The 22,167-nt window shown below is 49.0% G+C and overlaps 10 protein-coding genes across 10 annotated transcripts; 5 read left to right on the forward strand and 5 right to left on the reverse strand.

Moving 5' to 3' along the window:
- The first annotated feature begins 40 nt into the window (after window positions 1–40).
- Window positions 41–1,490, forward strand: C8Q69DRAFT_215883 (putative C-8 sterol isomerase (Erg-1)). The gene is made up of 3 exons (XM_028626249.1): window positions 41–763; window positions 847–873; window positions 938–1,490. The coding sequence occupies exons 1-3, from the start codon at window positions 418–420 to the stop codon at window positions 1,273–1,275; spliced, it is 711 nt and encodes a 236-aa protein (XP_028486756.1). The 5' UTR covers window positions 41–417; the 3' UTR covers window positions 1,276–1,490.
- Window positions 1,491–1,493: 3 nt separating this feature from the next.
- C8Q69DRAFT_215935 (putative PP-loop ATPase superfamily protein) lies at window positions 1,494–3,359 on the forward strand. Its single transcript, XM_028626250.1, has one exon. It carries the CDS (start codon window positions 1,701–1,703, stop codon window positions 2,988–2,990), a length of 1,290 nt encoding a protein of 429 aa, XP_028486757.1. The 5' UTR covers window positions 1,494–1,700; the 3' UTR covers window positions 2,991–3,359.
- C8Q69DRAFT_215936 (hypothetical protein) lies at window positions 3,360–4,750 on the forward strand. The gene is made up of 2 exons (XM_028626251.1): window positions 3,360–3,421; window positions 3,482–4,750. The coding sequence occupies exon 2, from the start codon at window positions 3,789–3,791 to the stop codon at window positions 4,680–4,682; it is 894 nt and encodes a 297-aa protein (XP_028486758.1). The 5' UTR covers window positions 3,360–3,421; window positions 3,482–3,788; the 3' UTR covers window positions 4,683–4,750.
- Window positions 4,751–5,540: 790 nt separating this feature from the next.
- C8Q69DRAFT_443517 (hypothetical protein) lies at window positions 5,541–5,873 on the reverse strand (the record flags this gene model as incomplete). Its single annotated transcript, XM_028628920.1, has 1 exon — window positions 5,541–5,873. One exon carries the CDS (start codon window positions 5,871–5,873, stop codon window positions 5,541–5,543), a length of 333 nt encoding a protein of 110 aa, XP_028486759.1.
- A 907-nt stretch (window positions 5,874–6,780) lies between these two features.
- On the reverse strand, window positions 6,781–10,384 carry C8Q69DRAFT_443518 (camp-regulated guanine nucleotide exchange factor; the record flags this gene model as incomplete). The annotated part of the gene is made up of 6 exons (XM_028628921.1): window positions 6,781–6,858; window positions 6,919–7,347; window positions 7,416–8,953; window positions 9,313–9,522; window positions 9,698–10,025; window positions 10,109–10,384. 6 exons carry the CDS (start codon window positions 10,382–10,384, stop codon window positions 6,781–6,783), a joined length of 2,859 nt encoding a protein of 952 aa, XP_028486760.1.
- Window positions 10,385–12,964: 2,580 nt separating this feature from the next.
- C8Q69DRAFT_443519 (putative HIT finger domain protein) lies at window positions 12,965–13,620 on the reverse strand (the record flags this gene model as incomplete). The annotated part of the gene is made up of 2 exons (XM_028628922.1): window positions 12,965–13,478; window positions 13,550–13,620. 2 exons carry the CDS (start codon window positions 13,618–13,620, stop codon window positions 12,965–12,967), a joined length of 585 nt encoding a protein of 194 aa, XP_028486761.1.
- Window positions 13,621–13,964: 344 nt separating this feature from the next.
- C8Q69DRAFT_462387 (hypothetical protein) lies at window positions 13,965–14,716 on the reverse strand. Its single transcript, XM_028630310.1, has one exon. The coding sequence runs from the start codon at window positions 14,549–14,551 to the stop codon at window positions 14,312–14,314; it is 240 nt and encodes a 79-aa protein (XP_028486762.1). The 5' UTR covers window positions 14,552–14,716; the 3' UTR covers window positions 13,965–14,311.
- Window positions 14,717–15,071: 355 nt separating this feature from the next.
- C8Q69DRAFT_462389 (hypothetical protein) lies at window positions 15,072–15,944 on the reverse strand. Its single transcript, XM_028630311.1, has one exon. The coding sequence runs from the start codon at window positions 15,820–15,822 to the stop codon at window positions 15,436–15,438; it is 387 nt and encodes a 128-aa protein (XP_028486763.1). The 5' UTR covers window positions 15,823–15,944; the 3' UTR covers window positions 15,072–15,435.
- A 620-nt stretch (window positions 15,945–16,564) lies between these two features.
- Window positions 16,565–17,742, forward strand: C8Q69DRAFT_519054 (hypothetical protein; the record flags this gene model as incomplete). The annotated part of the gene is made up of 4 exons (XM_028633459.1): window positions 16,565–16,593; window positions 16,645–16,744; window positions 16,806–16,964; window positions 17,031–17,742. Exons 1-4 carry the CDS (start codon window positions 16,575–16,577, stop codon window positions 17,740–17,742), a joined length of 990 nt encoding a protein of 329 aa, XP_028486764.1. The 5' UTR covers window positions 16,565–16,574.
- Window positions 17,743–18,494: 752 nt separating this feature from the next.
- Window positions 18,495–20,379, forward strand: C8Q69DRAFT_216106 (NifU-related protein). Its single transcript, XM_028626252.1, has 3 exons — window positions 18,495–19,112; window positions 19,195–19,731; window positions 19,801–20,379. The coding sequence occupies exons 1-3, from the start codon at window positions 18,834–18,836 to the stop codon at window positions 19,957–19,959; spliced, it is 975 nt and encodes a 324-aa protein (XP_028486765.1). The 5' UTR covers window positions 18,495–18,833; the 3' UTR covers window positions 19,960–20,379.
- The last annotated feature ends 1,788 nt before the right edge of the window (window positions 20,380–22,167 follow it).

Below are 22,167 nucleotides of genomic sequence, written 5' to 3' on the forward strand. Positions count from 1 at the left end.
CGAGCATGCATATGGAATGGAGCTGTATTCATACTGCATTTCTATCATTGAAAGCAATATTATATTCCTCTTGGAATAGCTGTTATCGTTCATCCCCTGGAGAAGAATATTCTACAGTTAGTGGCCTGAGGACTTGTCAGGGAGATCCGACAGCAAGCCAAGCCGCGAACTACTTAATTAGTTACGGATACTTACTTAGTGCCCCATCCCCAAAGGGTCAAATTAAAATAAATCACATCGGTGTCCCCGGACTCCGTCTTCCGCATGGGAGCATTTCCTCGTTGTTTGGTTCTTTCTTTTCTTTCGCAGGGAGTTGTTCCATCTTTTCTTTCGATCCCATTGATTATTCCTGCAGGGCAGAGCTTCAATTGCTTTCTTTCCCTTTGGTCGGCCACCCCCTGAGATCTCCGCTCCACAATGCCTTCCAAGAAATCTTCCAGCAGCGCACCAGCGCGCCAGAATAAGTGCGGATGCTTCTCGTTCCGCAAGCTGGGCTTCCTCGCTGTGATCCTGGCCCTGCTGTCCTCAGTCGTCGTTTACCTCGAAGCGCGCCTGGAGTCGTTCTACATTTTCAGCCCGGACCATCTGCATGATCTGTCGCAGCGCGCGATTGCGGCGCATGGCAATGACACGCGTGCTGTGGCGCACTACATCGTGGCAGAGCTCAATGAGAAGGAGACCAGTGCTCATCTGAACTTGGATGAGGAATGGGTTTTCAACAATGCCGGTGGTGCTATGGGTGCCATGTGGATTATCCACGCGAGTAAGTGCCCCTTACAAAAGTCCTGGCTGGACTGGACGCAATTTTGGAAAGGAAACTGGTGCTAACAGCTTTGTTGTAACTAGGTATCACTGAGTACCTGATCATCTTTGGTACGTTGGCCTCTTTAGCTCCCAACAATGACTTTCAACAATAGCTAATGCAAAGACACAACAGGCACTGCTATCGGTACCGAAGGCCACACCGGTCGCCATACCGCCGACGACTACTTCCACATCCTCCAGGGCACACAGCTCGCCTACGTCCCTGGCGAATACGAGCCCGAGGTCTACCCGCAGGGCAGCGTTCACCACCTGCCCCGTGGCCAGGTCAAGCAATATAAGATGGACGGATCGTGCTTCGCTCTCGAGTACGCTCGTGGCTGGATCCCACCCATGCTGTTCTTCGGCTACGCCGACACTTTCTCCAGCACCCTGGACTTCCCGACTCTGTGGGCGACGACCCGCATCACCGGTCGCGAGATGATCGGAAACCTGCTGAAGGGAAAGCTCTAAATAAGCGATATGGTGTGATGACGAGCTGGTAGTCTGATACGACTACTGCTAAGATCATGTAATTGTACTGTACATGTGCTGTATTATCTCGTTGCATATAGAAAGATTTGTGTGTGTGTTGCCTATATGACGATTACGCGCTGTTCATGGTCTAGACAGCCCGAAAAAATAATCTAATCCGTTTTCATGAAGAAAAGAAGTCTTATTTCATTGCCAAAATTCATCTCATGTACACCTTTCTTTTTCGAAATCAGATCGTCCGCTGAGATAATCAAGCACGGACCACATAACTACTAACTATCCGGAGAACGAAAAGATCCCCGCGGCGGGACGTCTGTAGACCCCTCTATGACTCCATAGCCTTTTCAAAGTGAGCGACGGCTCTGGAACGAAAAAAGAGAGAGAAAAACACTGGAAAGACAAAAATGCCTCCCAGTCTGTGCTTCCGCTGCAAGGAAGCCAGAGCAGTTATTATCAGACCGAAGAACCGCCACAAGCTTTGCAGATCCTGCTTTTTGCACGTCTTCGAGACCGAGATCCACGAAACGATCAGTTCGACTTCCCTATTCCAGCGTGGTGAGCGCATCGCTATCGGCGCTAGTGGTGGGAAAGACAGTACTGTGCTTGCGTCGGTCCTGAAGACACTGAATGAACGCTACGACTATGGCCTCGACTTAGTTCTGCTGTCTATCGACGAGGGCATCAAAGGCTATCGCGATGACAGTCTGGAGACGGTGAAGCGGAACGCACAGCAATACGATATGCCTCTTGAAATCGTTGGATATGACGAATTATATGGCTGGACGATGGACCAGGTCGTCGCGCAGGTCGGGAAGAAGGGAAACTGCACCTATTGCGGAGTCTTTCGCCGTCAGGCTCTTGATCGCGGGGCCGCGAGACTGGGCATCAAGCATGTGGTCACCGGACATAATGCAGACGATGTGGCGGAGACGGTGATGATGAATCTTCTCCGAGGAGACCTGCCTCGTCTGTCGAGAGGGACGAGCATCGTTACGGATTCAGATGCCTCCGAGATCAAACGGAGCAAGCCACTTAAGTACGCTTACGAGAAGGAGATCGTCCTCTACGCGCATCACAAGAAGCTAGACTATTTTAGCACCGAGTGCATCTATTCACCGGAGGCTTTCAGAGGTAGTGCTCGGACCCTGATCAAGGATTTGGAGAAGATCCGCCCTAGTTCCATTCTCGACATCGTTCGGAGTGGCGAGGATATGGCTCTACTTGTTCCGCCGGAGGTAGCTGGGACGCGGAAGTGCATGTCTGGTTCTGCTGCATCTGCGGAAGCAGATGATTACTCTACTGGTGGCTGTGGAAGTCAGAATGGACGATCCAGCGGTGGCGAGATGGCAGAGATGGAGAAGCAGCTGGCTGCAGATGAGGCGGCGCGTGAGAACGAGACTGAAATCACATTACCGCCAGTGAATCGGCCGTCTACTGCCGCTGTTCCGCTGAAGAAGAGGGCTACTGGGACAAAGGCCAAGGGTGTAAAGCCTTTGAAGTTGCAGAAAATGGGCAAATGTGAGCGATGTGGGTATCTTTCGAGTCAGAAGATTTGCAAGGCTTGTGCGCTCCTGGAAGGTCTCAACAAGAATCGGCCCAAGACCTCGATCGAATTGACCGTTGGGGTTGAGGACGAGGAGAGCAGCACGACTCTCATGAGACAAATGGAAAGCATCGAGCTTACTAGTGGATGATTCCTGCCTGCAAGATGACGGGCTATATTTGGAAAGAATTATTCACATTTATAAAAGGGCTGCGGGAGACAAGGGAACGTCTAGGACAGCAGGAGTTCATACAACCCATGCAAAGAATTCTCCTTGCAGTACCTAAAGGCAAGGTGCTCGCAGTCCCTCCAGGGTACATCTAGCAGGTCGAGTTGGGCCCCGACTGGAGTATGAGTACAGCTCAGTTTCTCCTGGAAACGGATCCAAGATTGTGCCTATATCGCTTTAGAGCAGTGCAATATCTGAGATCAAGGCCTCGAGCTGTCCGGTCTCTATATTCTCAGATGCCATCCCGACAGCAAATGTGGTGGACAGCTTCAATACAGAGCCCGCATCATGATTGAATATGGGTTATACTCCACAAATCATGAAGATGAGATGTACAGGGAAGCTGTCGGAGGGTATAGATATTCACATACCACCCACCATCAAAGATGGAAACATGTTGATAAGACAGATAGATTATCAGAACAACATGCTTCACTTCCGAAACTTCAAATTCAATTTCTTATCGAGTTCGAACTACCTGTCCTAAGAGCGGAACTATACCTCTGGCACAGCAGTTATCACTCCATGACGCCATCTCCGGTAACCATCCAAACAATAAACTCCTCAAACCACAACAATAGACCCAAAACGTCTGAATCTCGAAGAATATTGTAACAATATCCCACAAAGAGCAATGGATCTCTAACCGCCTCATACGCCTCTTTCCTAGGTCATACATACACTACCAAGTACCAACTCACAAACACAAACCCATCAACCATGTCCGTCTTCAGCCTCCACGAATACCTACCCACGCACACCCCCGAAGAAACATACACCACCCTCCCAGCCCTCCAAGCCAGCATCGCCTCACACTACGAACGCATCTCCAAAACCACCACCAACCTCCAAGATGAATTCATCATCGTCTCCTCCGTCCCAGATTCCATCATCGACACTATCTCAACCAGTCCTCACGTCCTCCAGAACGCCGTCCTCTGGGCTTCGAACACCTCCTCGTCTGAAATCATCCTTAAACTCCAGTCTCCGCTCTTAGCAGTCGCCAGGGCGGCTTTTATTGCGAGTTTCAAAGCGAAGCTCGATAAGATGGGTGTGTTGAATGATCTCGTCTCGTTGGGCGCGAAGTCCATCAGGACAGGTGCTTCTGGGAAAGCGCCCGATGCGGCGTTTAAGCCGCGATCGCGAGGTGGTTCTGGTACAGAGGAGTCGGATGCGAATGCGCATGCGAATTGGCCTAGCATGATAGTCGAGGTGGGATTTCGAGAGACAGGTCCGCCGGCGCTCCGCGCCAGCGCGACATGGTGGATTCAGAACTCAGCTGGGCGAGTTGGCGTTGTGGTTTTGATCTTCGTGCATGCTGCGGAGCCGCGCGTGTCTGTTGAGATGTGGGAGTTCAGGACGCCGGGTCCGTTGGCTTCTAAGACGCAAGAAGTGATTGTGGAGAAGAGGGAGAATAGGAGACCGGGAGAGGATAGGGAGAGAGGGGTGGCGGTGTTAGGGGCGCCGATGAAGGTTCCGCTGCAGAAAGTTTTTTCGAAGGAGGGCGTGAAGGGAGATGGTGAGATTGTATTTGATGAGGAGGATATGAGGAGTCTGGCGAGAGATGTTTGGATACAGCAGGGGTTTTGGGAAGTAGAGGCTACGGAGACGTAGATGGATGGATGGATAGATAGATAGATGGATCTTTGGCTTCTGTTGAGCTTCTTTTATTATTGGGCGTCTGATTATTTTCAGGAAGGTCTATTGGAGTTTTATATAATGATTTTTCTATCTCTTTTTATCGTACATTCAAACTCTGGTATTCGGTTTGCGTTGGAGAGAAGTAATTGGTATCCTTGTCTCGGTCACTTTCAACTGTCCAGATCTGTTCGCTTTCTGCCTTTCAACCAGACAAGCACAGAGCATCATATGTCTTCCGTAAGGTACATATCCGCTCCACTGGCCCATCTGGATGGTATTGGCATCGAATCCCGTAAAGTCAGTGTTACAATGTGCCGCTCAAGAAAATCCGACTGCACCGTACTTCCAGATAAGTCATCGGGCCCCAGGAACTCCAGTCAAGCCTTGCAACGCGCCCCATTGACTAGAAGCGCATGTAACAACAACTCGCGGAATGTCAGAAGTAGCGAGTCTCTCCGTACTTGCATCATATACAGAAATGGAGGCGATAGAAGCTCGAGACTTCCCACTCAGATCACGCACAGCTGATCATTCATCTCCATGAACAGCGTGGCGAGACCCAAATAGAAATATCCGCACACGTCCGCAACAAAGGTAAGACCAACCAACGCTCTGCCCGATTATCGAACAGGTTAAATCCGAAATAGAGTATATAGCAAAATCGCATATGCATATCGACAAAGAAGAAGCATGGGTATAGCGCATAATCATCGATCGAATCGATCCCTAAACCCAGAAAGAGCGCAAGGACACCCAGTACCCTCCACAATTCCATTCCTTCACAATGCACCAAAGATCGAAAAAGAAGATAATAAAAACTTCTCCTTTTTTTTATTTCTTATTCTCCTCATTTTCGACAGGCAAATCCAACCCAACCCTCCGCGCCGTCAAGCGTACCCTCTCTTCCTGGTCCATGTTCATACCCGGATTATACCGATCGAGGAGCGTAGCATATGTCCTCTGCGCGCGAGCATACTGGATGAATTGGTCTGCTTCTTCGAGCTGCTGGAGCGCCGCGTCGCTTTCTTGCGGAGCAGCCGATGGGTGAAATAGTGCTCGAAGACGGCTCTGGAGAGGCGAGGGCTTTGACAGTGGACGCGGCGGGAGTTCGCGGAGAAGAGCCCTGTAGAGGGAGCGAGCTTGAAATGCGTGGTTCGAAGACATGGTTTTGGAAAGCTGTTTCGAGCTGGGATGAGGTGTTGGTATGTTTTATGCAGTGAGTAAGTAGTCCATAGAGTTTGAAGGAAACGCTAAGTACTTACGAGTAAATCGGGGAACTTTCGCCTCAGGCCCGCAGGAGCTTGATATCACGTGACATTTGGCTGACCAGAGTATTCCGTTGGTGGATATCATTTGTAAGTAGCACTTGGTCTGACTAGTAGGATATATATTATATATGGACTTGATGATAAGAGCTTGACGGCTATGTCAGAAGCGAACTGATTCTGCGTTTGATAGAAGTCTGGGTTGAGCACTGCACGCCCCTGATATGCTGAAAGAACACGACACTAGTGGTAAAGAAACACAAGCATATGCACATCAAAGAATAAAGATAGCCTCCCGTAACAAGTGAGCTAAACTCAAGGCATAGTCTATCCTGTAGTACACCAAAGTCAAAATATCAAAAATGATGTACAGCATCAGACGACAATCCCTTCCAACGCCTTCGCTTGACCTCATGCTCACAAAACCATTTAACAATGTCTTGCTTTTATGTCAAAATAACAGGATCGATAAGCAAGGTTATCCTTGAAAAGCTTGCAGGCAATATGTAGGTCAAGTTCGCGGCAAGTACAATACAGCGAAGACTCCCTTATGTACAAGACGTGCTTCAGAAAAATAACACGAGTAAAGTACCCTCCGTCACCGTGGTATCAAGTCCACGATAATTCAAAACAATCATCAATATATCAGTCATAGAAGGCATATCAGCGTAAAAGGGGTATGAGTACATATTTTGGCAAAAGAGAATGAGCGACTTTTAGTTTGCAATGGTAATCGTCCAGAAGGATATGAGAACAAGGAGATAATCCGATCCATGGGAAAAGAATTGAGCGGCGAGGCTTCAAGATTAGGAACGCAGCCAAGCAAACTTCTTGCGATCTCCCGTAGCGGACGGTTCAACTTGCATACTCCGCGAGTAGAGATCCTGAAAGATGTCGTCAGCGGACTGAATCAATTATATAGCAACGTATACGAAAAGTCTCACCTCCTCGTCATTTGAGAGCTTGGTTTCCAGCAGCAGCCGCATTACTTCCTCGTGCTTCGGTATGTAGGGGTAAGGTGTCTTCTGACTTCGTTGAATTCCTAAGACAACCTCTCCCATGATCTCAAATTTCTTCCAGTTGACACGGGACTTATCCTCGCCGACGAAAGTCTTGTTTCCTTCTTCCGCGGACACCAGATCGCGACGATGGAGGGGAAGGAATGGGATCCGTTCCGCAAAGGAATTTTCCCACGCCAACCGGTAGGCAAAATGGCTCTTCTGAGTGCCCATGAGAATGACTAGCCTCATGAATTCCTTCTGCACATGAAGAGGGACAAGCTCCCTGGTCTGGGTTAACCGATGTACAGGTGTACCATTAATGCCAGCGATAACCGCGCCGAGGGAGTTGTAGTTGTTTTGTCGTCGTAGCCTCTGAAATATTGATTGTAAAGTTAGCTGCGCAATGCCGGGAACCAAGTGAAATATATGGCGATACTAACCTGAGCTATGTTCATAAATTTTTCCAGGGCCTTGGCTCTGTGTTTGGGCTTGTCTCGGAACAAGATCATACTGGCAACAAAGAATGCGACGTGATTGAACTCTTTGATCATCCGATTGACGTTCGCCAGGCTCTTGATCTTATCCTTGTCCTGGCTCGAGATACTCACGTGGCGGACTAGGTCTCGAGGCCGGAACGAGTTATACATTATCCAGTCGATTCGTGTAAGCTCTTTTGCGAAGTCGTCGTCCGGAATTTCCATGAACTGTCTCCATTGGATTTTCGTCAAGGAGATCTTGGGGGTAAGCTCGAGCGTTTGTGCTTCTCTTTGTGCATTCTCGACGGAGATGAGCGTAGAAAATGACTGATTTGAAGTGCTTGCCGATTTTCCATGGCTCGAAGCGTTTGACAGACTCATAGAGTGACCAGAATGGGCGGACGATGCATCGGGTATGTCGTCATTGAGGTCCAAAGAGCTTGTATTGTATATCGAATAATCCAGGAGTGACGACCCGGAAAGGAAGGCCATTGGAGAACTTCGAGCGGAAGTGTTGAGGAAAGTCTCGAGTCTGTCTGACTTCTCTGACGCATCAGAATCGCTGTCGCGAAACGGCCACCCAGTCTCGTCCTCCTCCACAATTAGATCCAAGTAAGAAGCAATCTCTTTGGCAGCGAACATGTAGACATGGTTCTTCTCCAAGGCAGCCACGAAGTCCGTCAAGCGTCTCCGGGTCTTTGGGTAAGCGAAGTCTCCAGGATATTCAGAGACCCATTGTCCGACAACGTTGAGTAACCTAAGCTGGTCTGCAGATTTGCTTAATTGAGCTGCCGGGCTTCTCTCGGTTTTCTCGAAGCGATTGATCAAGGCGTTCAGAAGTGTACCAGGCGCAGCGAATTTGCGATAGAGACACAGAAAGATAGCTGAAAACTTCGAGTCTTGCTTTGACATCGGTACCGAGACAAGACGGTCGACAAGATCCTCAAAAGTCACTCCGGTGTCCGCTGCTACATATTCTCCGGGCCTTTCTTTGTTTCGATCCGGGCTGTTCTTATGTTCTCCATTTTCGTCATCTTCCATGTCCAGAAAACTGCTGAAGGCATCGGAACCTGCGCTATGGCGCCAGGTGGGCTGGAGCCGACGCTGTCGACTGTTATCTCGATTCGGCGGGCTCTCCGCGGCGTTACTGGAGACAGATGGCCTGCGGGGATCTAACCGTCCCGCAGAGGGAGGCGTTTGAGGTCGTACAGGGTGTGAATTGCTCCGGACATACCTAGAGCCCGCGGCATTGAGAGCCAGACTGGCGCCGTTTGCCTTGTCGGTGGGACGGTTTTCGCCGTTCCCATCGACTCTCTCATTAGACGCAATGGTTTCGCTGCCAGAGGCCTCTTCCCGTGCGGTCTCTTTGGCTTCCGCGGCAGTGTAGTTTTGCCAATCCTGTGTTGGAGAAAGTGGCTGCCGCACCTGCGTCTGTCGTAACGTTGATGATGAATTGGAATTGGAACTGGAATTGTTTCCGTACAGGTGATTGCGAACAATATCTAGCGTCGAGTTAGCCCGCAGAAATTTCTATCTCCGCGATCAATGGCAGCAATCGCGCATTTATCCTCTCCAACTTTAGCCAAACACGAGCTACGATCGGCGGTATTAACAGACAGGGGTTCGCGTGCGTTAGTTCAACCGGGGAACGACCCGGAGAAAAATAGCGCGACTCGGTGGACCATGAAAGGGGCTGGACGTCTCAAGACCCGATGCTGATGCAGCCCGACAGCGCCAGTGTACCAGATCAGGAAAGATAAGTGGCTCCAAAGGGGACAGATAAATGGTGGACTTGATGAGGGTTGGTGCGACGTGCGGAGGATATTCGGAGACGGGGAAATCGGGACGGGATCTTGCTTACCAGGTGTTTTCAAGACGATGGATCGCAAAAGTATGGAAATGCATCGCTTCTGTGTTCGCGGCGAGTCCGCTGCTGTCCGATGCAGCTCCTTTCCACTGATAATCCTGCTCATCTTTTCAAATGTCACGGCATCCATCTTTTGCGGACGGTCCTGGAGGTCGCATTTACATTGTACTAGCACATATGGTATTGACGACTTAGTTAAAGCACCTGTCAACACAAGATCCGTTAGCATCGAACAACGGAATTGTGTCCTACGGAATGGATGATAACCGCTTCCCTCTCCAATGGCACGTAGGGACAGAAACCTTGCGGATCTGGAGCATGGATCACGGATTCGATATAGAGAACAGGCAAGATGCCTTGCAAAGGGGCTAATACTTACTCAATAATCGTGAGGCCTCGATGATGCCGCCAGGGCTAGTCACATCGTGAAGAATGAGAGCTCCGTCCACCGGGGGGAGATTGTTATCGTCGGAAGTTCGAGGCCAAACAACGCTCCCGTTTGTGTCAAAGCTGATGTCATCTAAAGATATCTCCAGCAAGCGGACCATATAGACCGTGCCGTCCAGTGACATCTTCTTTGAATTGGAATGGGAGGTCGGAAGATGCTTCATATCCAGCGCACATTGCACGAACGTCGATTTACCTACTGCCTTTGAGCCAATGACAGCCAGACGAACATGGGGAAGATTGGCCCTCGAATTCGAAGTCTGTAGGGAAGTTACTCGTTAGCGTTTCTTGACCCTTCAAAAAGTGATGCTCGACCGGTGGATCAATTTTCTTGGAAGCCTACCTGATTGTTTCCTTTTATAGTAGAGACATCGTCGTCGTCGATGGGACGGTCATCGACAGGAGAAGTAATAGGACTCTCAGATTCCTCAATAACTGTCGTCTGGAATGTCTTTCCTTCCTCTGCTGGCCCCTTGGAGCGATCTAGCTTCTGAATATCACCGGCTGGGGCTGAAATTGTCCGGACTCCCAGTCGAGGTCTCTGCGGAGGCGTAACGGGCGAACCCTGGGCCCTGTCACTGGACGACCTGGCCCGTCGGGACTGCTGCTGGGCATCCATCGTGTATAGTTTTCGTTAGAGGTCAATCGTTTGCTGCAGGCACGAACGGTACCGAGTGGGAACTCTGGCGGCCCTTAGGAAAACGATCGAAATGCAGAGGACCGCTCATCCATTGTCGCACTGTAGACGTGAGATGCGGTGATGGAATGGTAGATCAGATGAGAGGTTTCAGCTTCTGAGAGTTGCGTCTCGAAACGAGGCTGGTAGGAAGGGATAAGTCAAATTGGTGGCTTGATGTATTTGTCGTTTGATGTTGTTCGTTACGAGCCGTCGAGAGGGATCTATTGCGGCGCAGGCCCGGTCACGCCATGTGAAAAAGCCAGCAGCAGCTCGTTGACAGAGCAGTGAATGCAGGCGGAGAAGGTCCAATTTGATGGATCGATTGACTGCGAGCAAGGACAGAAAGACGCTTTGAGGATCCAAAAGGTCAGCTCAGTCTTTTCGGCCTCGACTCCGCGCTTTACGTGTGTGCCGGTAGGTACTAGGGGGCCATTGACCGTCGGGATTGAATGTGGAGGCCGAGCGGGCTTCTTAGAAGTTAGCACAAGCCCGGCTAACGACTACATACGCCAGAGCTGAGCCCTGATGGCCACCCCCGCCTGGCCTTTGACGGCAGATTGGATATCCAACGGGCGAAACAACGGCCAAGGCTCCCTTACTCGTCAGATGCGCTGCTGCTGTGTTCCAGAGCTCCTCCACAGCGACCTGCGCCATGAGGAGCCATCATCACCCATCTTGCGATCGCCAGTGGACCGGACTGAGACCCTGCACTCGGATCTTGCGGTAGATCATTGTTTGGCCTCAACTGACTGGAGCATCATCTCTAACTACTTGAGGAAGGCCAATAACTAATACTTGATTGCAGCAAAGGTTGAGAGCCGCCATTTGCTCGCCTCCTGCTATCAGCTCCCATCCTATCTCTGGACCTGGACGAAACATGCGATGCACTGAGCCGCCGTGGCGCCATATGCGCTGAATAACCGAACCCTTTTCTTTCTCAGTCGATCTGGTGCCTGGGACTTCAGACGATCCCTGTTCAAGGCTTACGCTGTTCAATGGCATAGTTACTGTTACGGCGACATCTATGTTCCCAATGCGGTCTCTCCCTGCACTAACTAGACGCTGTCTGAGCTCCATCGACCTCCGTCCTCCTCCCAGTCGGCGGTGACGAGTCACTAACGGTTTTACTCGGCTCAACGAGTCACGAGGGATGAAGCGCATGCATGAGCATGGTTCTTCTCTTCAAAAAAACAAAAGGAAAAAAAAAAATAAATAAAAAAAAATAAAATCAAAAATTAAGAAAGGCCGCCTCCTGGCGGGGTGGTTGCATATGCAGCATCGTTTTCTGTTCATGCTTGGTTGGCAGCTGCAGCATGCCACTGATTATCTCTCCTACGTACCCTGGCCGATCACGGTTTCATCACCCAGACTCATCCTTGGTCGTCCATTCGGTCACAATTCCATCTCTAACCAGGCTGTGTCGTATTGGCTTCGTCGTGATAAAGAAGCTGAGGTGAAGTGTCTAAACGAATCCGAGCTCACAGCCTCTGCAAGGACAATGCTTCTTTATGGACACCACCCAACAGATACTACCTCAGAGCACAAAAGAATACGACTGGCCGCATTTCGTCATAGTATACGATGTGAATGCTACAGCCTACAGGAGCCCTCAAATGTTGTGGCGACACATCCCTGTAGGAATTTACATATGCTCCTCGGCTCAAGTCGGCCCCGTCACTGCCCATTTTTGGCGATCTTTGTTTCCCCGTTAAAAGCAAGGCAACATGCATGGGCCAGCGAACCAGTCGAAGTCTGCTCACTACAGTATTCGGTATTTTACCCGACTTCGGAAAATGCTAAATGCAAGCTGCAGGCGCTAGCAGCTTGACAGCTAGGGTTCTGCTGCAGGAACTATGAGTCTGCTCATTTAGTGGTCAAAGTGCATAACCTGATGTTCTGACAGTTCTCATCTTAAGCTATCTTTGACAGGCAGGACGAGCTCTTCACAAACTCGTACCAGGAAGACTGCAAGCTAGCAGTGGTTTGGGCACTTTACGAACCCAGACAAGGTCTTCTTCTCCAGAAGTCGGATTCTGACCCCACTCATAGACCCTGCACAGCACTGACATACTGCAGATAGCTGGATCAGCGATGTGTTTAAAGCACACTGAATGCGTATGCTCCATACTCTATGTATATGTCAACTCAGCTCGGAGCCCCGCGCGCGTAAGTCTGAGTGTTGACACGCTTTTATATCGTCGATTCTGTAAGTTTACCCAAAAGGCTAGCGGAGCAATGGGACGAGAGCGTCTCGGAAGGGTCACTTCGTAGTGTCTCTTCCAATTCCGGGGTGGTCGGAGACCCTGCACAGCTGGGGAAGCTGAGCTGATGTTCCTCGGGCCTTATATAATGGTGTCAAGACCAGACCCCGTTCGCCGCAAATGAGCCACATAGAAGATAGCGGACCAGGCCCCAGTCTATGTAACCTAGCCTTATCTGCCAGGAACTATAGTCATGGACCGCAGTGATATGCCGTCGAGCGTCACACTGGATATCCATAATTTCCCATAATAATATGGCCTAACTCTGACTGGAGTTTCCGCCGTTGACCAGGGCGACAAATTTCATAAACCCTTCTGCATCTGGGCCAGTGCTCGATCCTTCCTCGCAACTATCCCTCCACTTCCTCACCTTTCCCAATCCACGATTGAACCCCTTCTGAGCAGTCCAAGGCCCTCTGCTTCCACCTCGTCCCCTGCCATGAGCGCCGCGGCCCCTCCCGAACCCGCGGCCACGAACAGGAGGTCGTGCTTCGACCCATTCATCCTCCAACGTCACCTTGTATATATCTCGTAGCCGGCTGCGCAGTTGAGGGTATCTAGAAAACAGCTCCTGTAGCTCTTTCGAGGAAGACAATGCCTCGGGGGTCGGGAGGACGGTAGTATCCTGCGTTGCCTGTTCCGGTCCATGTCCATTTGTTGCAGCCTGCGCAGCTCCGGTATCCGTCACGGTAGGAGGCTGTTTCTGCGTCGAGGCTTCAGGGGACTTTGGCGTACAATAGACCTTATGCGACTGAGTACAAGCTAGAGAGCAGCTGTACTGAAATGTAAGTTCAAGGCACGCTTCCATAGTTTGTTACATGAGTGGCAAGGCAGGTAAACTGACCTCATAATCCCACAGGCGGGACATCGATACTTTGATGGCTCTGTAGAGCATACTTCGCAAGTCCCAGCCATTTTGCTATATGTCCGTTATCTCTATACGAGATCCACCGGTCTGGGTAATTCGATCAGTTAGAACATGATAGAATGGACTGAAAAACGGCGAAGTAGCTAATCCGTTCAGTTCGTCCTGTGAGAATACAGCCTCAAACTTTCACCGTTAAAGCTCAATGATAATAATGTCTTCTCTCTGACCCAAGAAGTTATCAAGACAAAATGCTCGAGAATTTCCCCGCAAGCAAAAGGCGTCAGGAAAAAGCTTCCCAGCTCCGCGTCTAACTTCCATTGTGGCCCGTGCGGCTTACCGCTTTAATGTTACCAGACTTCACTCCCAAAAGCAATAAATGATAATGGAGCCGCCCAGACCAAATGGAAAAGCTGCTATCTACACTACCATAACCCATCTGAGTTACAACACAGCTGATTTGTTCGGCCTCACTTAACCTATACTGTCTGTCATTCGCGTCAGCGCCGGCGACAAACCCCCGAATCGGCTACTTTCCAACGGCCTATGGTATTCCCTCCCCCTCCATCTTAACTCTATAGAACATGTAATAACTAACAAACTCTTTCGGCCGATTCTGAAGCCGAAATGGTCAAAATAACCTTTTCTCTAAAATCAAATCACCGAGTTTCAGTTTCAGTCTAAAGTCTCGATAAGTACGTCAACCGCAAATACGGAGTACTCATCCCGTCGTCCCGATCATTACCAGACAAAGATAGACCCATTTTCCCCTTCCCCGTCCCTTTTACGCAATAGCACAGCTAGTATTAATCCTCCCCATTCTAAAGTGAGAGGGTGGTTAACTGAAGTGAAACTAAAACCACCCATGCATATAATTAAAGTTCGAAAACGTGTCAGAGAGAACAGCTTATCCAAAGATGGAATGAATGACCAAGTCAACTCCATAACTACTACTACTAGTCTAATACCAACTAGTAGCATCTACTGTGTACGTCCGTAGGAAGTTGTGTTTTCCCGAATCAGGACGCTATGCTCGGCGACATCAGACAGGCGGAACTGTTAAGATCTCCACAATTGTTTGAGAAGTAGCATGGGAATAATAATAATAATAATAATAACAATAATAGTATTAATATTAATAATAAAAAACGTTAAGATTGTTTTCGAATGAGCTGATCGCTAGGCAATTATAATCCTAATAATAACACTGAAATTAAACCATGGTCGGCGATTAGGTTCCTCCGCTCTCGGAAAGATTCTATTTTAGCGGAAAGACGTTGAAACGTTGTAACTAACTATGTATGGGGAATATATGCGATCGTCTCCATGCTGCAGTAGTTGCTTCGAAGAGTCTGCGGGTGGATGGACCAGCTGTTACCTGCAGGAACGGAATAGGAGCTCTTTCTGCTACTTTCGCATCCTGCAGGCAGGTCATGTCATCTGAGCTCGTTAGTGTATGTATACCGCACTGTCAGAGCGGTAGATAACCCGATTGAAACAGCCGATTTGCTTTGTGGCCTTAACTTTGTGGCCTTTAATGGTTTCTATCTTCGCCAGCTGCGTAAACTTGCTGCTTTAATCTGCCTATGTGAATGAAGTGCGGAGAGGTCGGAGCCATGAGCCTCACACCTCGCTGTAGTTATTTCAATTATAACTATTAGTGGTCTTGGTATATGTGGTTAATGTCTCCGAAACCCGACTCAAAGAATCCTAGACACAGAAAGTTCACTAAGAGTATGGTATCAACTGCTGAAGGATATAAGTGGGGTGTTGGCCCGAGTTCGTTGAGATTTATCATGTCTTGGTATATGCAAGTATTATCTATGCGAGTTAGTTTTTCCTTTCCAAAATGTGGCTTTTCATATTTACTTGCAATATTGTACAGCCTGAATTATATCACAGGCCTCGGATCTCATTTCAATATGAGAAATTATCACATCCTCAGTCCTGGGTGACAGCGTTGGCCTGGTCCTGGTCGTTAATTCATGGTGATCGTTCTCTAGTTTATGAGATGCGGTCCCTTTAGCCCTCCGATTCCGAGATGTTACTCTTCCTGGCGCGAGGAACGTCAAGGGCTTCACATTATCATATCCAAGACATACGAGCCCACGAATAGAACATCTGTTGCATACAGGACGTGTCGAGTCGCAGACTAGGCGGCGGCGGAGACATTCCCAGCAATGGCGTTTTCGATCTTTCTCGATCTGCGATGTTTCCTTTTCCTTGGACGACTCTGCGCCCAGGTATGTCATGTTTGCAACATGGAGATGTCCGAATAGAGACCTTGGCAATCTAAGATAATTAGGATGCCTGAAGCAATTGTTTCGAGGCCTAACCAGCACATTTACAACGATCGGAGATCGGCGTGACGGAGTTCTTGGCCTTTTTTTCTCCTATTTTGGTTAAGGTTCAGTGGAGAAGTATACCCAGGCCTTTGTTCGCATTGGTCGATTGTAATTCAGCCCTAGATATACCATAACCTCTACCAGAGAGATACCCTATAACATGTAAAAAGTTCCCTGACCAGCAAAAGCTCTGAACTTCAGGATTTATGGTTTTATCTTGAGATGTGCCTTCTGAAAAACAAATTAATGGATAGATTGTAGAATCCTTATGCGGCCTTTCCAATGATACCGCTTTTGGGTTAAAATGACCTTTTTATGTTATCGTGCATGTCTAATCCTTTGTCGAAGTGTACAAGGTGGAGTATATATCCCTCCATTTTCCCTTTTGAGCATTGGTCTGAGCCTCAATCAAGAACGGACATATTCTTGACCGGGACCTGTGTTAGGCATCAGGATACGTTATAAGACAGGAGGGGAAGGAGAGATAGCATGTAGACACTACAGAAGCAAAATCTTTTCATTCAAACAATGTCTGTGTCCTGACAACATTATTTCCAATTTGGCTATTTGAATTTATCCTTCGCCCTGCTTCGGCTCTGTTCCTTTGTGATATCCCAAGAGTCCTACTCTTTTCCTCCGGCTGCTTCGAGTTTGTCTCAATGGAGGACGGAAAACCTGGTTAGATTCTCGAAACTCTTACTTGTAATCCATCATCTTGACACATAGCAGTCGATGGAAGTCTCTACGTCTACGCCCCTAACAAGGGGGCACCTATCTTCTTCGCTTTCGCATTTACTGTTTCGGCGTTCTACCATCTCTGGCAGTGCTAGTAAGTAGATCGTTCTCCTTCCCACAACGGAACCAGATATCCTGATAAAATTTATTACTAGCCGCTTCAAATGCTTCAAGCTAACGGGCCTGCATCCGCTCTGTGCAGCGATGTTTGCTGCTGGTTTTGCTCTGCGGGAATACGGAGCCTTTCACTATTTATACACTACTCGTAACTTGATCATGTACATTGTCAGCCTGATCTTGATATACGTGAATCCGTGAGCTACATCCAATAGACGCAGAGAACTTTGGAATACCAACTGATCTGGCTCTTTACTATATAGCCCGCTTCTTGAACTCGCGAATTACCATGTCCTCGGTCGAACACTGCACTACGTCCCATACTTCTCGCCCCTTGATCCAGGTCGAGTCCTGACCATTTTCGGTACTCTGTCTGCAGTCGTTGAAGGCTTGAACGGAACAGGTGTATCCTTGCTCTCCAATAAGGGTGCAACGCAGAGCAATCAAAATATCGGACGCGCCTTGACAATGGTTGCCCTCGCAATGCAGCTCGTCGTTATCGCCATCTTTTCCGTCCTCGCAGGGATTTTTCATTGGAGATGTATAAGAGCCAATCTTCACGCCAAGATCACGCCTTCTCTGATTACACTGTACATGAGTACGTCGTTGATCTTCATACGTTGTATTTACCGCGTGGTAGAAGAATCCGGTAGCACGACGCCAAAAGGAGACGATCTGATGACTCTGAGTCCCATCTTGCGGTATGAGTGGTTCTTCTATGTCTTCGAGGCGACGGTCATGCTCCTCAACTCTGTCTTGTGGAATATACGACATCCAAGGCACTATTTGCCCGAGAACTCCCTCGTCTACTTGGCACGAGATGGCACGACCGAGCTCGTAGGGAGATCGTGGACAGATAACCGGCCATGGATAATTGCTCATTTTGATCCTTTTGGTATTTTTGTACGGAAGGAGAAAGAGAAGCGGCCGTTTTGGGAACTCCATGAATATTCTGGTATCAATCGTGAGGATTGATGTACTGATTTCAGCCATGACTGCCTGCAAATTCTCTGTCAGTTACCTGGGGTGCATAGGGTGTAAAGAATACCAGGTGCCATGGTCTAAAGATCTAGGATTGTATTTCCTTTTCTTTCTTCTTCTTTCCCCCAAATTCAGTGTGCTTCAAGACTGCTGGTCTTATTTAGGAATCATCAAAACCAGCAACTGATCACGTAATTTTTCCTTGATATCGATTGTATCAGAGTAAGGGAATTGGGCTTTCAGGACTCGTAGCTAATCGCAAAAGCGCCAACATGTGACGTGATGCGAGTAGCAATAGTATCACCACTAAGGGCACAAACTCGCATCAGAAGAGATCCTAGCACTCAAGTTTGAAACGAGAAATTCTCCGTAGCGTAGCGTAGATCCAAAATGCATGTACCTGCGGGAACCTTTTACCATAGAAAGCTATGGGCGGTATGGAATTTGAAACGAGTATCAGTATCATGTCTCTCTAAGGTAGTAGTAAACTGTAATCTGTCTAGCTCCAGCACAGCTCCAGTTTTAGGTACCAAGTCCATGATCCCTGACTAGCGTTCGCACATGGGCGTTAATCTTACCCTTCTTCCAAGAGGCTAATGAGACCATATGGTTCTTACTATGGAACCGAGCTCGTGGAGGGATTGGTTCCGTGGATTTCCGGGGACCAGGTGAGTGATTACTTAGTAGTGGACATCGTTGCGTTCTCTTTCTAGATATTTTCATCAGTGCCTGAGGATTCTGGGTGACTCGAGGTGCAATTCTAGGTAATATGCCTCGAGACTATAATAATAATAGACCCAGAGCGTTCTGATTCACTCCGTCAAGCGATTACTTTTTGCTTGCCAACTAGAGTATGTATTGCCTTCACTGTGATTGGCCAGAGTAGATCATTCACGTGATCTTCATTACGTCAAGTTCCCTTAAGATGGGGCGAATTCCCTTTCGGGTCGCTTTTGTAATCAAAAAAGCCAAATGACGAACAACTCCGAGGAGTAATTTAGAAAGTAACCATCTATTCTACAATATCGACCCCAGACAAATTATCGAAGCTCAGAGTTGATACGAGTCGGAAACCTATACATATCATGTCAATGCAGACAACGTCGAGACACGTCCTTAGACGGACGCTTTTCAGTTGCTCCAGACCGGTTGTCAGGGCCGCGGCCGAACCCGCGCCTTGGGATATTGCTACGCCGACAGTTGCGTTGAGGGCATCGAGGGGAGTACACTATGCGACCCGCCTGCCGACTTTCACAGCATCAGAGACCCGGCGGAGACCGAACCTGCGGCGGCATCATCAGCCGGTTGCGCCGTCGCCCGTGAGAACCATATTCATTCAGACTGAGACGACGCCGAACCCTGATGTAAGTTGGAATGAATTCTTTTCCAGTCCATAATCTCCCGCAATTCGGGACTACGTGCTGACTAGGTTGGTTTTTTGAATAGGCCCTCAAATTCCTCCCTAATCACCCGGTCCTGCCAGAGAACTTCCCTACGCCATTCCTCGAGTACCTTTCTCCGCGATCGACTGTTGCTCCTCCCCACCCGTCGCCTCTAGCGGCAAAACTCCTCAATGTGGACGGTGTCTCGTCCGTCTTCTACGGTCCCGACTTCATCACCGTCACGAAGCAGAGCGATGCCAACTGGGCGCACATCAAGCCGGAGGTGTTCAGCCTCATCACCGAAGCAGTAACGTCCGGCGAGAGCATCGTGAACACGACAGAGAAGACCGCCGAACACGCCCAGGAGGGAGGAGGTGAAGACTCGCTGGCCTACAATGAGGACGACGACGAAGTAGTCGGCATGATCAAGGAGCTCCTTGAGACCAGAATCCGACCGGCCATCCAGGAAGACGGAGGAGATATCGAGTTCCGCGGTTTCCACGACGGACTCGTTCTGCTGAAGTTGCGGGGTGCTTGTCGAACTTGCGACTCCAGCACCGTCACCTTGAAGAACGGCATTGAATCGATGCTGATGCACTACGTAAGTTCAATCGCGACTTTGATAATGACGTGCAAGGAAAAGCGTGTGATATATGCTAACTATCAACAGATCGAAGAGGTCAAAGGAGTGGAGCAGGTCCTGGACCCTGAAGAAGAGATCTCTATGCACGAGTTCGCCAAGTTCGAAGAGAAGCTCCGACAGCAGAAGGGCGAACAGGCGACCGCTGGAACAATCGGAAAGGGAAGCTTGGATACCGTAGAGGCATAGAAGACATGTTGTCCCATAACTGTCTCCGTATATGATCACATGAAGGCCTAGCTAGGGCTGAATCGCCTGGTGCAGTCTTAGTTGTTCAGCCGTTTTCCACGTGGGATACCAGATTGATCTCTTTATCCATTCTTGTATAACATGCAGAACTTTCTTTTCCGTTGAATTCCCAATGTGCAATACCTAGAAGACGCCTTGCATGCACAGTTCTCGTCCTTTTCATTCATTGTCTGAACCTATTATAAGATTAATGACTAGAAATTAGACCAATATAAACGATCAAAAATGCAATAAACCGGCAATTACTCCCTCGCCTATCAACCACAAGTCTCGTATACACAAACCTTCAAGTCTTGGGGACCAGATGACACTAAAAACACACATGGTCACGAGATGAGGGGTTTAGGTTAGTTCGCTTACTCTTGAGTTAGGTAGTAGAACAAAGGAAGCGGTCGATCATGATTGACGGGAAGGACAGCAATGAACTCATTTCTCAAGCATAGCCACTTTGCTTTTTTCATTTTCATTTTTACTTTTTTTATGGCTTTAGGGTCGGGCCCACCGCTTGTGGTTCAGAAAAATCTGGGGTAATGCATGATCGACCTTTCGCGCGAAGATGGTTACTGGAACAAGACTAAGGCGTTATCGGCCTCGTGTTTTTGAGTACGCATGCTTTGCCGGGATTCCGAAAGTCAATTTAGGTCCTTTTCTACGTTATTGTGCGGATGTGAAATGGGCGACGTGTGAACCGTTATGGATGGGTAGTGCATGCTGTTGGGAATTTACAGGGTTTGTAGGAAGTTGGATGGAGAGTGACTTGAAATCTAGCAGGAAGGTATCTATCTACACCTGGGGCTTTCGTACTTATGGAGAGTGACAGGTAGCTGTTTCGATGCAAAGCTGGAGCAAGGACGGGTGGTGCTGAGGGTTGATATTGTTGTACCATAATGGTAATGCTCCACAGCGATACTGTGGCCAATTTCTAAGAAATTGATAATACAATCAGTTGATCCAGGGCATGATCGTGCAAAGGGACCTACCATAGGTCGTAGCCATCTGTTGCCAGTGTTCATTACAGGCCTTGAGCGCTTTAGGATGAGATGAGGAGAGTGACCAACCAGAATCTGCTTGCGAGTCGTTGACGCCACAGAATGACTACCATACGTTCCCCACATTGCGTATCGAACGGCCGGGATCAAGATCACTTGCTGCTGTAATACAGGACAAGAAAGAAGAAAGGAGAGGTGTGTGCGATGCGATGCTGGTGTTAAAAACCGGGATTTCTAATATCGCGAAGATGATACCTAATCATGTAAAATCTGGATCTGCCCGTATGAGAAAGACAGTGCCAGTGGCGATCCCAGTCGCAGGTTCTCGCCTAGAAACGTTCAGTTGGACCCGAGAAAAAGGGCCGAGACAATTGGATGTCAAGTAGTATTGTCATGTATGATCTTAGATCTATCTATGGGAGAACCGTTGATAGCCTTGGTGGCTTGAAACCGTTTGATTTCATCTCCATGGTCGAGTAGTTAGCCAGTCAAGCATCGTCTGACTAGATATCTAGAGTAGAATCGGCTCGTGCTTCGAACGGCTCTAGACAGAGCCCGCGTCGGTTTCCGTCGTGGTGGCGGGCGGGGTCCGTTGGTCTCTGGATGCCACCATCTCAATCGTCGGTTTCCGTATTGATTCTGATTCCCTCACAGGGTCACAAGGCCGCTGTTGTCCGTCTGCATGCGTCAGGGCGGATCGCAGCTTTCGGCCTGGGCTTCTGGTCTCTTGGCTCGACTGATGAATGACCTGGTCGCCGCGAGCGGTGGTGATGCTGTGATGTGAACCGTGGAAGTTGCCCCGGATCTTACGGAGCGGACGTTGAAGCTCCGGAGTCTAGTCTATCTAGCAGCATGAGCTCGTGCAGCTTGCTCTGAACCGGCCCATGCAGCCAGCTTTTGAATGTCGATCCATCCAGTCGCGAATGGGAAGGATGGCGCATTATGACTGTGAAGAAGAGGGGTCGGGACTCGTGAAGGCCCCTCCTGAAGCTCTCCCCGCAAGGCTGACGGGTGATCCTATCCGGATTTCGAAGCTCACCCCTTGCGCTTTGAAGTATTATGGTACTGCTAAGTGCCGGACGAGGCCCCTCCACATGGTGTTCCATGATGCTGCTTATACATATCTGCCAGACCATAACTAACTACCAGCTTGGCTATG

The sequence above is a fragment of the Paecilomyces variotii genome (assembly GCF_004022145.1).
Source record: "Paecilomyces variotii strain CBS 101075 chromosome Unknown C8Q69scaffold_3, whole genome shotgun sequence".
In the NCBI taxonomy this organism is placed as follows: Eukaryota; Fungi; Ascomycota; class Eurotiomycetes; order Eurotiales; family Thermoascaceae; genus Paecilomyces; species Paecilomyces variotii.

Excerpts from the sequence above, each read along its gene's own strand:
- C8Q69DRAFT_215883 (XM_028626249.1), top strand. The coding sequence starts at position 418 with ATGCCTTCCAAGAAATCTTCCAGCAGCGCACCAGCGCGCCAGAATAAG. Across the intron at positions 764-846 it reads CATGTGGATTATCCACGCGA|GTATCACTGAGTACCTGATC; the intron begins GTAAGTGCCCCT and ends TGTTGTAACTAG. Across the intron at positions 874-937 it reads TGAGTACCTGATCATCTTTG|GCACTGCTATCGGTACCGAA; the intron begins GTACGTTGGCCT and ends AAGACACAACAG.
- C8Q69DRAFT_215935 (XM_028626250.1), top strand. The coding sequence starts at position 1,701 with ATGCCTCCCAGTCTGTGCTTCCGCTGCAAGGAAGCCAGAGCAGTTATT.
- C8Q69DRAFT_215936 (XM_028626251.1), top strand. The coding sequence starts at position 3,789 with ATGTCCGTCTTCAGCCTCCACGAATACCTACCCACGCACACCCCCGAA.
- C8Q69DRAFT_462387 (XM_028630310.1), bottom strand. The coding sequence starts at position 14,551 with ATGCTACTAGTTGGTATTAGACTAGTAGTAGTAGTTATGGAGTTGACT.
- C8Q69DRAFT_462389 (XM_028630311.1), bottom strand. The coding sequence starts at position 15,822 with ATGACATACCTGGGCGCAGAGTCGTCCAAGGAAAAGGAAACATCGCAG.
- C8Q69DRAFT_216106 (XM_028626252.1), top strand. The coding sequence starts at position 18,834 with ATGTCAATGCAGACAACGTCGAGACACGTCCTTAGACGGACGCTTTTC. Across the intron at positions 19,113-19,194 it reads AGACGACGCCGAACCCTGAT|GCCCTCAAATTCCTCCCTAA; the intron begins GTAAGTTGGAAT and ends TTTTTTGAATAG. Across the intron at positions 19,732-19,800 it reads AATCGATGCTGATGCACTAC|ATCGAAGAGGTCAAAGGAGT; the intron begins GTAAGTTCAATC and ends AACTATCAACAG.